Raw genomic sequence first — 16,738 nt, forward strand, 5'->3', positions numbered from 1 at the left:
GTAAATGTTCTTGGGCCAATAAGCTCATGACAACACATCATCATATTATGTGTTGATCTATGACATGAGTCCACAATTCAGTCTTTGTATCATCCATGACACTGCTTCATTTCTTTGCTATCTTTGGGTAGACTTTGTTTCCAGACCTTGCCATGGGTATGAGTTCCTCCCTGTACTCCATGGGCAGGTATTTCTCAATGTAGATCTGAAGGGGCTCCTTGTCAGACACTAAGCGTTGTCTACAAACAAACAAACGGAACAAAGAAGACTTGCCTTCACTTACTTCAATAATAATGAATGCACATCATTTTGGCAATTAGAATACAATGCATTCATGCACAAAAAAAAAAAGGAAAAGGAAAAAGAAATGGATGATATGATACCATCATGTGCACGGGAGAATGACACAAATGCACACAATTCAAGGAATGTGTGCCAGGGAGTGTGACGCGAATGCCGATGAGGCTCATAAATATAGCACGTGCCTCACCTACATTCGCATTGTTTTCCCAGGGACGCCTTTGTTGAATCGCATCGTTCTCCTAGGCACATGTTGATATTGAGATACTGGAAATCATGTCCATACTCTGACTGATTTTTCTTCTTTTTTTGCACAGAGACCTGAAGAAATATAGACAGTAACTCATATTTGATTGAAAAATCAGCTGCATGTTCTATCTCAGTGTGATTTCTAAAAGTCGTGCAGTCTATGACAAGATTATTACATTCCCACGCAAAGTCTATGAAGCAATGTGGTGGCACATTTGTCCTTTGATGAAATCCACTGCCCAAGAATATCATGGCTCCAGCAGTTTTTGCTTTGTATCTATACTGATCAAATGAAGTACAGCTGTATTGTCGTGGGTGGTTGAAAGAAGTGTGTCTACGTAAACATGTCCATTTCCTACAAACTCTACTTTATGGTGATAAATGTGCATATTTTAGAAAGTCATATTTTGTATTTTAGAAAATCACAAGAATCACAAAGGGCTAACAGCAGACAGAAACAGCTTGTACTCTAATGAAAGAGTACAAAGAAATCTGTATAACCTCTTCTTTCTTTGTTGTTGTTGTTGTTGTTGTTGTTGTCTTTTTAAAAAAAGAACATGTTACCTTTTCATGAGCAGTTCTACATCTGCTTGATCAATGGTATTCCTGCCAGCATGCTTGCAGTAAGCCAGTAAGTCACTGGAGATGTTCTTGAAGTACTTGCTAGATCTGGAACACATTCATAAGTAAACAAAAAACTCAAGTTGTGTTTGTTGGAGGGATTAGCAGAGAGGGACATCTACAATCAAAACTGGATTTATTTCATTCAAATGTCATGATGTAAATTACAATCAGCAATTGTACATATTGCATATTAGATACTATAATACAATACAACAAGGAAAAGTAGAAATTACGCGGTGCGTAAAATATGTCCCCGCCGGAAGTAGCATTTAGTAGCAAAATGTACAATATCGGTAAAAAATCAAGGTCAAAGGTCAAAGAAGTCAAAGGTCAAAATTCTGTGTAGAAGTTTTGAAGCCCTCACCTAGTGCCATCACAAAAAGCAAACGGAATCGAAATCGGGTTTTGATAGAAATGGCGAAGGAGTAGCATTTTGTAGCCAATGTACAATATAGATCAAAAATCAAGGTCAAAGGTCAAAGAAGTCAAAGGCCAAAATTCTGTGTAAAAGTTTTGAAGCCCTCACCTAGTGCCATCACATAAAGAAAACGGAATCGAAATCGGGTTAGAAATGACAAAGGAGGAGCATTTTGTAGCCAATGTACAATATAGGTCAAAAATCGAGGTCAAAGGTCAAAGAAGTCCAGGGTCAAAATTCTGTGTAGAAGTTTTGAAGCCCTCACCTACAGACTGTAGTGCCATCACATAAAGCAAACGGAAATGAAACTGGGTTAGAAATGGCAAAGGAGTAGCATTTTGTAGCAAAATGTACAATGCAGGTCAAAAATCAAGGTCAAAGAAGTCAAGGTCAAAATTCTGTGTGGAAGTTTTGAAGCCCTCACCTAGTAACATCACATAAAGCACACGGAATCGAAATCGGGTTAGAAATGGCGAAGGAGTAGCATTTTGTAGCAAAATGTACAATATAGGTCAAAAATCAAGGTCAAAGGTCAAAGAAGTCAAAGGTCAAAATTCTGTGTAGAAGTTTTGAAGCCCTCACCTAGTGCCATCACATAAAGCAAACAGAATCGAAATCGGGTTAGAAATGGCGAAGGAGTAGCATTTTGTAGCAAAATGTACAATATAGGTCAAAAATCAAGGTCAAAGGTCAAAGAAGTCAAAGGTCAAAATTCTGTGTAGAAGTTTTGAAGCCCTCACCTAGGGCCATCACATAAAGCAAACGGAATCGAAATCGGGTTAGAAATGGCGAAGGAGTAGCATTTTGTAGCCAATGTACAATATAGGTCAAAAATCAAGGTCAAAGGTCAAAGAAGTCAAAGGTCAAAATTCTGTGTAGAAGTTTTGAAGCCCTCACCTAGTGCCATCACATAAAGCAAACGGAATCGAAATCGGGTTAGAAATGGCGAAGGAGTAGCATTTTGAAGCAAAATGTACAATATAGGTCAAAGGTCAAGGTCAAAGGTCACAACTGAATTTCTGTGTAGAAGTTTCAAAGCTCCCATGTAGTGCTATCATATAAAGCAAACAGAATCAAAATTGGCTCATAAATGACAGAGAAGTAGCAAATTGAACATATTGATCACACACGGACGCACAGACGGACGGACGGACAGACAGAAGCACGGACACACACACGTACGGAGCCCGTTTCATAGTCCCCTGCTCGAACTCGTTCGGCGGGGACAATTATATCTGTATAGCACTCTTACAAGCTGTAAGTTGTTTTACAGTGCTTTACATCACATTTGTGCAGCTGCTATATAAGCATGTACTCTACTGTGTGCAAACAACAGCATCAAAAAACCACTATCTGCCTAGATTTATAATTGTATATAATTTAAAGAGAAATTAAGCATAAGAACAATTTACCAGATTAATACAACCATTCACCATTTAAAAAACACAGACTATACCAAAGAGACAGAGGAAACAGGAACTCCCTATCTATTCAGCTGAGAATGGAGGGAGAGTATCTAATTCTACACTAATGAAAAAATTATGTACAGCAACCAGTAGACCTCTCAAATCAACAACATGTTTGAATGATTGTATCATAGCAGCTTTGTAATGAGCAAGCAAGATTCTTCACATAGAGCATCTCAAAATTTCATAGGATTCTGTGATGAAAACTACAGAGGTGAGCATACTCACACTTCCTCCACACTCCTGATGGCGTCTTGGGAGACACGCGCTGTTGAGAAGTGGCTGAAGATGCTCCTCATCAGGCTGCGGGGAAGTGTGGTGGGGGGCTCCTTGGGCATCCTGGGACCCTTGCCCCCTGGGGGAGGCCGCATCGTCGTCTTGGTCTGATGGAGAGGCTGCCTCTTGGTCCTGCGAATTTTTTAGTGCAATTTTACAAACAGTAAGGGAGAAGTTTCCCCAAATATAATACAGGAATAGAGTACCAAAGTGATTTCACTGTCTTTTGTTATAGCTTGGGTTAGAATCAGATGCAAGTATGGTAAGCAGCAACAGCGTTCACAGTCCCAGCTATTCCAGGAGACACAGACACGTTTGCCTAAACTTATCTCAGTCAAGGGAATGTGCACTTTTCATGAAAAATGAGGACTTGTGAGATTTGTGACTTGACAATTGTCATAGCTTTCTGCCTAAGTGTGCCATCTGGTTTGAGGCAAAGTTATCCCAAACAAGTGGATTTACCAAATGCAAGGAGATAATGATACACTCATTAAAAGCTACGTCAGCATTGGACAGTCTGTTAATGTGACATTTTTGAATAACTGTTCAATCTGTTTCAAAAAGTTTCTCTGAGCTGTGTCTCTCGCTTCAGTGGATTTATCCAATGTGAAGTTCACTTTTTGTAGCCTTCAATGTACATGTACATATAAATGAATGTGGTATCAGCCGAAAATCTGCTGAAAAAGATCAAACTCTGAATACTCTGGAAATACACGTACAAACACTTATATAAGTTCATGTGTCCTTTTTGCAACACTAAAAATTAAGATTCCTGTCAAAAGCTGGTACAGTGCACTCCCGTTATAACAAACATGGTTAGAACGAAATTCTGGTTACAACGAAAGAAAAATCCAGGTCGCAAAATTATCGGCTCTATGTGTTTTTATCGTTTATTTGTTAGGTTATAACAAAATTTCGATATAATGAAAGAAAATTACCGGTCCCGAGGACTTCGTTATAACTGGAGTCCGTTGTATATTGTAGGGGCAAGTAATTCAGATCTTACCTCAGATTAATAAAACTGAAAACTTCTTTATGATGGAGGAAGAAACAGTGCTAGAGATTTCAAGTGAATTTATTCAGCCCCCGAAAAAAGTCCAACCGTTATTCTCGGTACAAAGGGGGAGCCTATTCTTGAGTAACATAGGGATAGTTTTCATTTCTTTTTCAAAAACTCTGAGGTATATCATCACAAGATATCCTACTCACTGTTGAGAGACTTTACTCTTCAACCATGCATAATTTTGTGATGTTCGGAAATGGCTTTTAAGACTTTAAAAAGAATTTTAATCCATCATGTACCAGAAACACATTTCTGTGATTTGATGTTGCATTTTGTCATGATAATTGCTGCTCATTTCCACTTATCACAGCAGATTTTCAGCTGATATGGCATTCATTTATATGTACATGTACATTGAAGGCGACAAACTTCATGTTTGCTTATGAGGAAAAGAATCATCAAACACTTTACTCACGGATGAGGGGCTTGCCTGAAAGCAGCCGGAGTCTTGGCAGCGGGCGTGGTCCGTCTCCCGGTTGCTCTGAGATGAGGTGTCCTGAGTGGTGATGAGATGCTTGCTCTGGAGCTGAATAGGAAGATATTGTTTATTAACAAATCACTTTTCAAAAACATGGCATCCTTCACACCTATCCCATGCTAAATGCCCCATTCATACACACAATCATCAGAACTTTCTTAATATGTTTTGTCTCATACCACTAAAACTTCTCCTAATTTGGTACAAGGGTATTTTACGCATATCATCTGCTTTTCTTTGGAATGGAAATCTTTCCTGTATTACTAACATCCAGAAATGGCTTTCGTGAAAATGTATTTTCAAGCACAGTTCATGAAAGAGTAGTATCTAAAACAATAAAGTTCACCCAGATTAGAGAAACTTGTAGGAAGGTGACATAGAATGATGGCAAAGAAATTGTACAAGAATAAGTCAGACGAGTTGCAGAGCTGGTGGAAGGGGTGCCTTTGATTTTCACATAGGAAGAGACAAATAAATTACATTAAGAAGACAACCTCTTACTGATACAGGCAACTCCTGTTATAATGAAGTCCTTGGGACAACTAGTTTTCTTTTGTTATACTGACATTCCATTAAAGCTGAACAGTAAAATATATAAAGATATCGACATGCTGACTCTATGACCAGAATTTTTTACTTCATCATAACAAGAATTCTGTTATTTAACTGTGCTTGTTATAATGGCAGTGCACGGCAACATTGACTCACCCTTTCTTTTTAACACTCTCCACATGGGCGGGCTGGGTTGGGGCAACCACATCAGCATCCTCAAAGAATTCCCTGCTGTCATCACGGACATCCATGTCCTCCTGATCTTCATCGACGTCTTCATCCTCTCCTCGGCTGCTGTCTCTGCCGATCCTCTCTGCTGGCCCCTCTTCCTCCTCCTCCTCTGTCCCCTCCACAGCATCCTCTTCACCCATTCTATCATCAACAGTTCCTTCACCCTCTTCCCTCCTGCTTGCACTCCCTGACTGTCTGACGCCTTCTTCTTCGTCGTCTCCAGTTGTGTCGGCGCTGGACGAGGAGTGGGCCCGCACGGTGTCCTGACTGACTTGCATCATCAGCGAGTCTCCCTCGTTGGACAGAAAGCTTTGATGCAACACTGAAGCAAGGAAACAGACCACAGAGAAGATGCTACATTCAAACAAAGATGTCAAATGACCACAAAAATATAAATCCTTAATCAGAAACAACTGTCAAAGGTCCATTGTGGCGCTCTTGACACATCCTGCTACACACACACTTCTGTGTTAAAAAACTGTACAGATTTGTACAATCAGGATCAATATCTTATCCTTTTTTACTAATGGCCAATGAAATAGCATTGATGTTGCTAGGGATGTTGAAATACTTCGAAACACAAGTACAGGAGAGTCCTGTTATCATGAGGTTGGATACCATATCTGCTCCAAAAAAGATAAACTTTACATGTTAACAAATGATTCAAAGTTTCTTTTATTGTGATTGATATACATATATATATACATATATTTCTTTCTTTCTTTCTTTCTTTCTTTCTTTCTTTCTTTCTTTCTTTCTTTCTTTCTTTCTTTTCTCTTGGGGGAGGGGGCAACTAAAACAAAAGAATCTGTGCAAAGGAAAGTTTGTGGCCCGAACCAAACAGTGGGTAAAATTGTACCAAGTCAAAACCAGCAAAACACCGTTGAATACCTGGTAACCACCCTACACGTATAAAGTTGTCTGCATTATTGCTGCCTGCTTGCAGTAAGTGATTACCCCCAGTTATACTTCTGCTGAGCCCTGGACATGGCTGCCATTGAGGTGTCATAAATTACAAAAATTTATGCCTCTTATGTCTGCTCAGTCTGTCCCTTCACTCGGCCTCACCTTGCGTGCTGGTGGACGGTACCTGGAGAGAGGAGTCCTGGAGGAGTGACCGCCTGCTGCTCCGACGTCGACCAGATGGGGTGTGACCCAGCCCCGAAGTCTCACCTTGGTCCCTGGTGGTTGAGTCGGGGCGGGGCTTGGGAGAACAATGATAGACAGTGACGAGTCCTTCAAGTGAATCTTTCATTTTGGAAAAAACAAACCAACCACACCTGGCAGCCCGATCTAATGATTCCACACTAAGTAAGATATTGCTATGACTTAAATGGAAACTGTCATGTAATGATATTTCTGTTCATTTCAAGTGCTAAGCAAGCAAAGGCTAAAACAAAAACAAAACAAAACAAAAAACAACACAGTGAAGTACATTGTACTATGACTCCAAATGCTACACTGAATGGCCAACAGGCTACCATATTGAATGATTAATGGACAATGAAATATAACCCTTTAAACTTCTCCTTTATAAGGAAAGTTGTAGTTCCACAGCAGCTTCTGACGAATTGCCACCTGTTTTTAACATACAAGTTCCATCAAACTAGCAATACTTCACACATCAAATATGCTTCAAAATGTATTTGCAGCACAAAAGCAGTCACCATAATCATCTGCTAAAGCCCTGACAATTTGAGGGCACAGATCAAATCAAACGGCTACGACAAGAAAGAAGAGGGAAAGATTTCCATCTAAATGCATGACATTGTGTTATTACCAGCTGTAAATGGACATGGTGGTGGTGCACTGTACTGAAATATTTATGTAGTGCTTGAATTTAAAAGATTACTACACACCAAATTTGCTGTGACCTAGCTCATGCACTTCTACTCAAAGCTCCTCTCCATTAATTGACAAGAAGAGATGATGCTTGCTCAAAATGTTGCACAAATCATGAAGAACAAAATGCATCTTTCGGTAATGGTTCGGTAAAATGAATGTTCTATTGTGAATGACCTACCAGGGACAGCTGAGAGGGATCTTCTGCGATACTTTCAAGGAGCACCCTGTCCGCCGTGGTTTCCCGCTCTCCTTCTTCCTCTCTCTGCTCCATCCTGTCTTCCTCCTCCTCTTCCTGGGTCAACCTCTCCCTCACTCTGGAGGCAAACTCCTCCCTGTCAATGGCACGGCGACGCCTAGGGCGGGGACCTTCATCTCGGCGGGGGCGGGCAAATCGATAGGCCACGTCCGAGACTGGCAAATCAGATGACGTGCTGCTACTGTTGAACAGTAATGAGTGACAATTATGGATCTTTGTGTTTTTCTTTTGCACTTTTAAAAATAAAATAGCACATAATATGAACCGCACTTGACATCAAGAATTGTCTCTTACTATGAAAACGGCATTTCAGAGTGTAAATTTCAGATGTGTCGGAACAAAAAAATGAAGATGTTTCAAGAGTATTGAAAGATTAAATCTGAACAAACTGCCAAGTAAACAAAAAATGTATGAAAATGAAATACAGTATCTATGTCTTCTGTGACAACTGCATGTCACAAATAGTTTTCGAGTTTCACTTCAGCATTAATTCTTTCATACAATACAGCTTCTAAAATGATGGATATCTGATTAAGTAAAAAGCCAATCATAACTCGGAATAACAACATTGGCATATTGCTTTGAAGGCTTGTTCATACCTCTCTGCTTGAGCTTGGATATCATTTCTGCTGCGCACAGATGGTGTCGGTTGCTTCAAAGGAGAAGATACTCTTGGTTTTGCATGAATAGCTGGAGTCTGAACATCAGCTGAAAATACAAATAATAAAATAGATCAAGATATTACGAAAGCAGAGGAGTGAAGATATGCTATGAAAGATCTTTATCAGTTGTCTCCCTCTGTACAAATGTATTTTTCACAAACATGACGGAAAAAGGAACCAGTGGGAGTCTGTCTTGGCCTACACAAAATCAAAATAACAATGTCAGAATTTCAGAGCCTGGGTTTTTGTTCCAAGTTCATTGTGTCACTGCCGGCAACCAGGGATAGCCTGGTGGTACTGTCATAACCCGGAAAGCAGTAGATAACACGTTCGATTTCTCACTGGTTCCTTTTTGAGACACTCGGCATTTCTTGTTTTACAGTAAGTCATCTTTGTTCATAGTTTGAAAAGAAAAAAATAACTTTCCCCAACAAAGAAAAAATATGAGACCATAAAAGAATTTTGATATCAACAATGGTTGGTGTTAGTGACAGGTACAAATACATGACCTTGCAGAGACTCAAAACTGTGCACATGTACATCTGAGAAAATAAAGAGACAATCATTAAAGGCACATGGTCCCAGTGGTTTTGTCAAATGTGTAAGCGGGCGCACGGCGCAAGTTTCCTATAGAGACCTACGCTATCGACTCCTCTTTAGCGCTTATGCTGTGACCCATTTCCCTGAGTCCGAAGAAGTCCGATCCACATAGTGGTCCAATCACAGTTTGGCTCATGATTCGGCTGAGGGGGATGACAGCTTTAGCAAACTTCTTTTGTGATGTCATAATAAGAAGCACATATGCACGCACCCTGGCATTACTACAGACTGCGTGATGCGCAGAGAAGACAACGAATTAGGCAACGTTACCTAGCAACACCTACGCGATTTACTCTAGATGACAGCTCAACTTCGGCAATTTTTGTATCAATGCTTATGGTGATCAGCAGTATCATCAACAGCGCCCTCTACACTACCGGGAACTATGCGCCTTTAAAAGAACAGTTTTATTTTTTTGTTCAAAACATGCACATGACAAAAATGGCTACAAACTTTCATCAGAAGTAGGAAAGGAGGGAAAGAGATGAATCTGACAAAATCAACAAGCTCCACAGATACAGAAGATTGCCTGACAAGCAACATTTAAGCATAATGATCCTCTTACCAGCTTGGAGGAAACCAGTGATCAAGCCCCTGGGGGTGGGGTCACTCCCTCCAGGAGTTGCCAGAGTCTCCAGCCGAGTCATGCGGCGTGATGAGCGGGCAGACCGCGGCAGGGTGCCCGGAGTCCTTGACCGCCTCTGCTGGGCTGAAGCTGGGATTGGTGCCGGCGATGCTGCGCTCGGGCCAGGGGTGACTCTCGCTCTCTTTCTCGGGGACTGGCGAATGGTTTGGGCAGTGTCCAGGAAACCCTGAATCTGTGACAATTCAGAGAATGAGTTATAAACTTATACTAGAGAGCAAATTTTCAAATTAGAATTGTGACCATTCAATAAATTTCATTTCTCCTTCAACAAATCTGAAGCCACAACACACATTGATGTACATGTACACGTGTACAATGTCTGCTCAAACAAGCTATCTGATGATCCACAGACAAACCTACCATTTGGCATACAGTACATGTAGGCATTGATTCAATCCACTGCAATGTACGTAGCATTATCTTGATACCCAGGAAATTGCATTCTACTTATACCCACTTCTGGGAGAGTCACATTAGACGTTTACCCATTGCACACAAGACACACAACAAAAGAGGGGGCAGCTACAGAGTGTATTTGGGAGTAATAACACATGTTAAAATTGAATAGGCTAAGCTTCCAGCAACACAGCTGGGCATACTTACCTATTGTCAAATGCTTTATCTACTGTCAAATGAGAAGCCTGACTGATGATCAAAATGTTTTCAATGTGCAATTAAAAAGCCAAAATATAATATAAGGTATGATTTTCATATCCCATGAGGACATGCTTACTTATGATTTTATTCAAATGAATTGTCTAGTACCAGTATCTAGGAATGATGCTGTCTATTATTATGATATCAGAGGGTTAACTACCGGAATAATGCCTAACATTTCTTTATTTGTCTTCATCTTCACTCATAAATGTGTTGTCTTCAAATATTGAAAGGGTGTTTAAGCAACATAAAAGCTAGTCCCTCCTGACAAATCATTCATATCATTCATTTTGTTTGTGTCACATTGTTTGTTTGTTTGTTTGTCTGTTTGCGTGTGTGTGTGTGTATGTGTGTGTTTGATAACAGAAGATAACAAATCTAATCCTTGGCAGTAAGTGCAACATTTCACCTTTCCTTTTCACTGTGGAAACAGTTTTGGTGCATTTAAGTAACTTATTTACCAGAGTCCTTGGTGTGAAATCCTCCATGGTTGAGAGGGATCGTCAACTTCGTCTTCGCACAGATGCCATATCACTTTACTGAAATAAACATGTATGCAATTAATCATTGTGAGAATTTAATCTAGCCTTTTATCATTCCATTGGCACAATCAATTCAATCTTTAAAAAACAAAATTAAAGATCTTGATTTGACATTGGCACTGTACTGGATACTTCTAGCATGCAGACATAGCACTTCAGGCAGTATGTCTACTGCTATAAATCAATTATGTAATCTCAGTAATTTGTCACAGCCACAAGTATTGAAGTATGATGACCTCATTCTAGCATAGAAGTAGAAAACCATTTGAATAATCAGTGAGCGGTGATACAATAATGGAGAGCAATAATCATGTACTACTACAAAACAGTCAGTATCATCAGATCATTGCATTGCGCCATTGGTATTATGACAGTAATGCAAACAAAGATTTCCAGGAGATTTCCATCCAAAATACTTGGCATCTAACGTTAATAATATTCTCCCAAGGTTAACGAACTGCACAAATAGAAAGTGTCTACATGTAGCTATAAATTGCTAAACTGTAAACACATCATGACAATGCAAATACTTGCAAGTTGTAACACGTTAGCACTTGAGTCGAGTTGAATGGTCCTGTTGTGTTAGAAAGGGCAAGAGTCTAAGAGAAAGGTTCTCAACTTAACCCCGCATCCCCGGGCCGCTGTAACCAGACATACAGTCTCTCAGCTGTCTCTCACGATGGCCCAGTGTCCGTTATGTGGAATGTGGGCCCTAGAGACAGAATAGCAGTAGCAGCAGCCGGACGACACTGTACTACTAAACTAGCTACGGCTACGCCTTGCTTGTCACCACTGCGTACCCCAGCCCTAGCAATAGCCTGCAAGCAAAGCGGGGATGCGATGGGCATATGATAGGGTTCCTCCCCGCCGGAGGAAGGCGGGTAAAAAGCCATCGCATCGGATCATGGTTACCAATCGCTTACATTATGATTATGGTTACATTACAAAGCAAAACAGGACCATGATAGAAGTAGCTACAATGTCGCCTTTCATCAATATCAGACTTACCATATGCCTGCCGGAAAAAATGAAAAACCAGAAAATCTGACTCTGTTACTAATTTAGTTTAGCCCAGCTAGCTGCTCATTTCACGCACGTAACTACACGTATCGTATGCATACTCCTCTAACTCTGTGTACAATTCACATGCACAGAACTCGATAGTGGTCTTTACAATATGGTACAACTTCGGAGTTCCCGCATTTCGCCCTTGTCATAGAGGGCGCTGTCTGCAATCTCTTTTCTCTCGTAAGTTTCTGGGGCCAACAGTTTCATAAAGAGTTGCGATTGATCTTATGCTCGATTTATTGAGCGTAAGTTCTTGAATAGAGCCTAAGTTCAGTATTGAGCGTAGGTCATGTTTCATAAAGACACTTAGGCTTGATTTCAAGAAAAGGTCAAGCGTAACTTTCAATAGACTAAGCGTTACTTCCGACGATCAATCGCAAAGTTGTTTATGAAACGCAATTTGCGATTGACTGGTCTGTCCATGGATGTGCATCGCACACTGATCATCGAGCTCGCGATCAGGAGTTTCCTTCATTACTATTCTTTTTTTCTAATGATAATCTAATGTATATAATTATATAGTTGATGTAAAGCACGAGAAAAAAATGCAAATATTATTTCAACTAAATAATAGGTATATTCTCTTCGATTGTGTCATGGGGAGGGACAATAATTCATAATTTTATATCTTCCCCTACTATTTTGGCTTTAGATTTTTCTCGAAAAAAGAAGAAGAATTTATTAATATAGGCCTAATGTGAAGGTGTTTCTTTTTTTATTGAGTAAAATTGTATGTATTTTTGTATCGATGATCTCGTTCTTTATGATTGAATAGTTTCATGTATTATGAACGAACATTTTTTTTTTTCTAATGATAATCATTAAAAATAATGATAATAGCATGCAAGAGGAATGAAAGAAACTATGATTTAGCCTTTGGACAGTTTGAGGCAAGTTATGTCTGTTCGACATTTATTCTTTCAGACAGGGAAAAAAGTGTGTGCGAATCATATTCCTGTGACAACACTACGAATATCGGCGTATTGACTACACTAGGGGGAAAAAACACAAAACCTATGAGTGTCCTATATAGGAATCATTCTGGAAGGGCGCGAAATGCTGCGGAAATGATTATTGATCGTATACAAGAGAGTGTAGCGGACACAGCACCAGGAGTTGAAAATCATGGACCAGGACAATCAAGATGACTTTCCGGCAACCATTAGATGTGCGGACAACACGAGGAAATAAAGCAAGACGTCTTCAAATTCCATGGGATTTTTCTCGTCATATCTGGCTCCTCCTCCTCCACCTCCTCATGGGCACTAATCTATAACTAGCCTTGGAATAGTCAGGCATCAGGGCATCCGTCATCACCTCCGCACGGCGCCGCCTCGTTCGAAGTCAGTGTTGCTGGTTCCTGTGTCTATATGAGACGTAACTGTAAATGTCAGTCATATATTGATTAGTTCAAAAATGTGTGATAAATCTTTTAGTGAATGAAACGACTGTGTGAAGCAGGCTTTCTCTACACTGAATACAAACTTCGCAGGAGCTGGACTCTTGGTGGTGGTCTGCTTTTATTCTTCTTCTTTGTGGAAGCTGTGGACAAAGAATCTACGATCTTCGGATTTGTCCCAGACCCCAGGGAATGTTGACTTTCGCCGGTTCATCATCAGGGCCCAATTTCATTAAAAAAGTTGATATGATAGCAACTCTTGCTGGAATGACAATTGTCATAGTAACGACAAGAATCCAGCTTCCTGATTGGCTGTTGCTACTGGAAGTTGCCATCGTCCAGCAAAAGTTGCCATCCTATAATACCTTTTATGAAATGAGGCCCCAGATGGTCGGATGCAGGAGGGATTCTTGCCCTCACCCTCTATGTAACCCCCCCCCCCCCCCGCCCCCCTACACCCTCTCTGACTTCGGTTGTATTTTATTGGCATAAACTCAATGAGGTTCAAGAGATGAGAGTTCCACTTGGCTATGACTAATTCAGATAGCTGTCAGTTTTCTGTGGAACCACAAAATGATTCGACAGGTGCATTTGTGCCTTTTTAATGATCGGGGTTCAATGCCGCTTTCTGAGCAATTTGAAATTTCATTTATAAATCCTCTAGAGATTGGTTGAAAAAGCTTGACGTGATTATATGTATTTTCAGCTATTCCAGATATTGACTCCACTCGAGTCCACTGTATAGGCCCTACTTTGGAAAATGACGTCACTGCTTGTGACGACAATTTCCAAATAGTGCACTATTTGCTAAATTATGTCACCAAGCGATTGTGAAATCACAAAGCAATTCTGACATCGCGCGCTGCTTCGTACGGTCACTCTGTGAAATGTAACATTTTTCGAACAAAGCAATTGTGACGTCACAAAGAAATAAAGAAATTCTGACATCGCGCGCTGCTTCGTCGGTCACTTTGTGAAATACTGTAGCACAAATAAAAGCATCTCGCACCCTGCTTCATAACATACGGTCTTCCTGTCACTGAATGATCCCTCCACAACATTGCACCCACCACACGTCTTCTCGCCTCACATTTCCCATTCTTTTGTTTAATTGTTCCCAAATATAAAATAAATATACTCCGCCTAATTTCGAGCTCCTGGCTAAAACTATGCTTCTCGATGTCTCTAAAAGTGCCATTCACTTCAGCGAATAGTAGTTTTTTGCAGTCACCTCTGCCCATAGTTTTAATAAGAACCCCCCTCCCTAGTAATTAGTATTATATTTTGGATAAAAAATGTATCCTCTAGTGATTGGTTGAAAGAGCTTCATGTGATTATGGGTATTTTCAGCTATATCAAAGTGTTTGCATGTTTGACACTCCATAAAGTACTATTTGCAAAATGACGTCACTCCTCATGACGACATTTTGCAAATAGTATACTATTTGCAAAATGATGTCACAAAGCATTTCTGAAATTGTGCGCAGCTTTACTCTTTGAAATGTAACAATATTTTTAAGAAACAATTGTTACGTCACAAAGCAATTCTGAACATCGCGCACTGCATGCGTCGTACCGTCACTAAAATGTACTAGAAACAAACAAACAAACAAAAACAATAGTGACGTCACAAAGCAATTTTGACATTGCGCGCTGCATACCGTCAGTCTGTGAAATTTATCAATGTAACATTTTTTTTAAAACAAAACAATAGCCATCACAAAGCAGCCTGACATCGTGCGCTGCTTGTAGAGTCCCTTCACAACATCGCATCCACCACTACGACACGACTTCTCGCTTCGCATTTCCCCCATTTTCCCCTTCTTTTGTTTAAATATTTGATCCAAAATATAAAACAAATATACTTTGCCTAATTTCGGGTTTCTGGTTAAAACTATAGGCCTCGGTGTCTCCAAAAGAACATAATATATACTATTCACTTCGTGGCTGCGCCCCTCAGTGAATAGCTACTTTGGATTCACCTCTGCCCATAGTTTTAACCAGAAACTCTCAAGGCAAAGTATTGTATAACGAGTTGGGCGAGGGTGGGGGGGGGGGGGAAGAAAATGTTAGACTGTAACATTATACCGGTTGTCACGTTTAAGAAGGCACAATCCATTCAGACTTTCATTTCATTTCATTTATTTTATTTCCAACAATGCGCCAAACATTTACATACACAAAATAACACGTACAATACCAATACAATGTGTAGTAACGAGGAAAAACACGTGAAATCAACATTACTATGCATCACTTTCATATGAAATTGAATTAAAATTGATTGCAGGGAATGGAGGAGACATGCTGAAAAGCCAATCTTGTATTTTGCAGTCTCCTCGTGGACAATACTGAACAAAGCTAATAACATCAAGGAAGCAAGTTGCTTATTTAGATTTAAAAAAATAAACACGTACACACATATACATACATACATACATCAGTAGGCCCTATTTCTACAGAATAAAAAAACAGACAGTCAAACACAAGTAAGCTCTCTTGTTAAAGAGAAAGAGAGAGAAAAAACAAACAAACAAACAGAGTGAAGGAAAAGAAGACAATTTGAAGACTTTGAAAGTATATGCATATATCATATAAAGACAAAAAGAAATATGCGTATATGTGCCTGTCATGACGGGAGATACATTGTAGTCCTTTGTTCAAAAATTGACCTATAAGTTAAGATTTCCTTACCCATACAATGATAATATTATATAATAACACCAACTGCAGTATGAATCCTTTCTCTCTGACTTCTCCCGGTGTCACCGAAATTTCATCTAAGCGACTATGCACATGGCAGGGTGGGTAAATACATGTACTGTAGTTTATTGCTTAATGTCGTGTTGATTATATAGTTTTAAGGTTATAGCAGACAGGAAATGATGATAACCTGTTGTATCATATAAATGTAGAGGTGCGGTTTACATCGATCTACACCTCAGTATACCTACTCTTGCAGTTCACCTGCATACATTGCGTGTTTGATCATAATCTACGATGTATGAATGTTTTAGAATGTCCGATTCTTCCCTCGCTTAGCATCATCACCATCATCTTCTTTTCTTTCTCTTTTTGTCTTCTTCTTTCTTTTATTTATTCTCTTTTCTCCTTCATGATCTTATTTTTATATTCCTCTTTCTTTTCCCCTTCTTCTTTCTTCTTCTTCGCAGTATTGTTGATCTCTCGTGAGGTTTTTCACTTCATGCATAATATCAGAAAAAGAAAAATCAAAGGTATCGAATTCAATGGAAGTACAGAGTGTACCTGACCGTGACGCGTTCACTCGCTCCATCCATATGATGTTGATGTGCCAGCCCTAGCCCTGGCGCACTCACTCATGATCAGCTGTAGTATTTTAAAATACGCCCTCTTTTGCCCAGACAGCAACGCGAAAGATCAAGAG

The 16,738-nt window shown here is 39.9% G+C and overlaps 1 protein-coding gene across 1 annotated transcript; it reads right to left on the minus strand.

The window, feature by feature from the left end:
- Positions 1-106: 106 nt before the first annotated feature.
- On the minus strand, positions 107-11,940 carry LOC140232604 (uncharacterized). The gene is made up of 11 exons (XM_072312701.1): positions 11,874-11,940; positions 10,785-10,862; positions 9,586-9,838; positions 8,358-8,466; positions 7,681-7,939; positions 6,726-6,861; positions 5,583-5,979; positions 4,812-4,922; positions 3,286-3,465; positions 1,114-1,218; positions 107-239 (listed from the first exon to the last, which is right to left on the minus strand). Exons 2-11 carry the CDS (start codon positions 10,809-10,811, stop codon positions 107-109), a joined length of 1,710 nt encoding a protein of 569 aa, XP_072168802.1. The 5' UTR covers positions 10,812-10,862; positions 11,874-11,940.
- Positions 11,941-16,738: the final 4,798 nt, after the last annotated feature.

Source organism: Diadema setosum, chromosome 9, assembly GCF_964275005.1.
Source record: "Diadema setosum chromosome 9, eeDiaSeto1, whole genome shotgun sequence".
Lineage (NCBI taxonomy): Eukaryota > Metazoa > Echinodermata > Echinoidea > Diadematoida > Diadematidae > Diadema > Diadema setosum.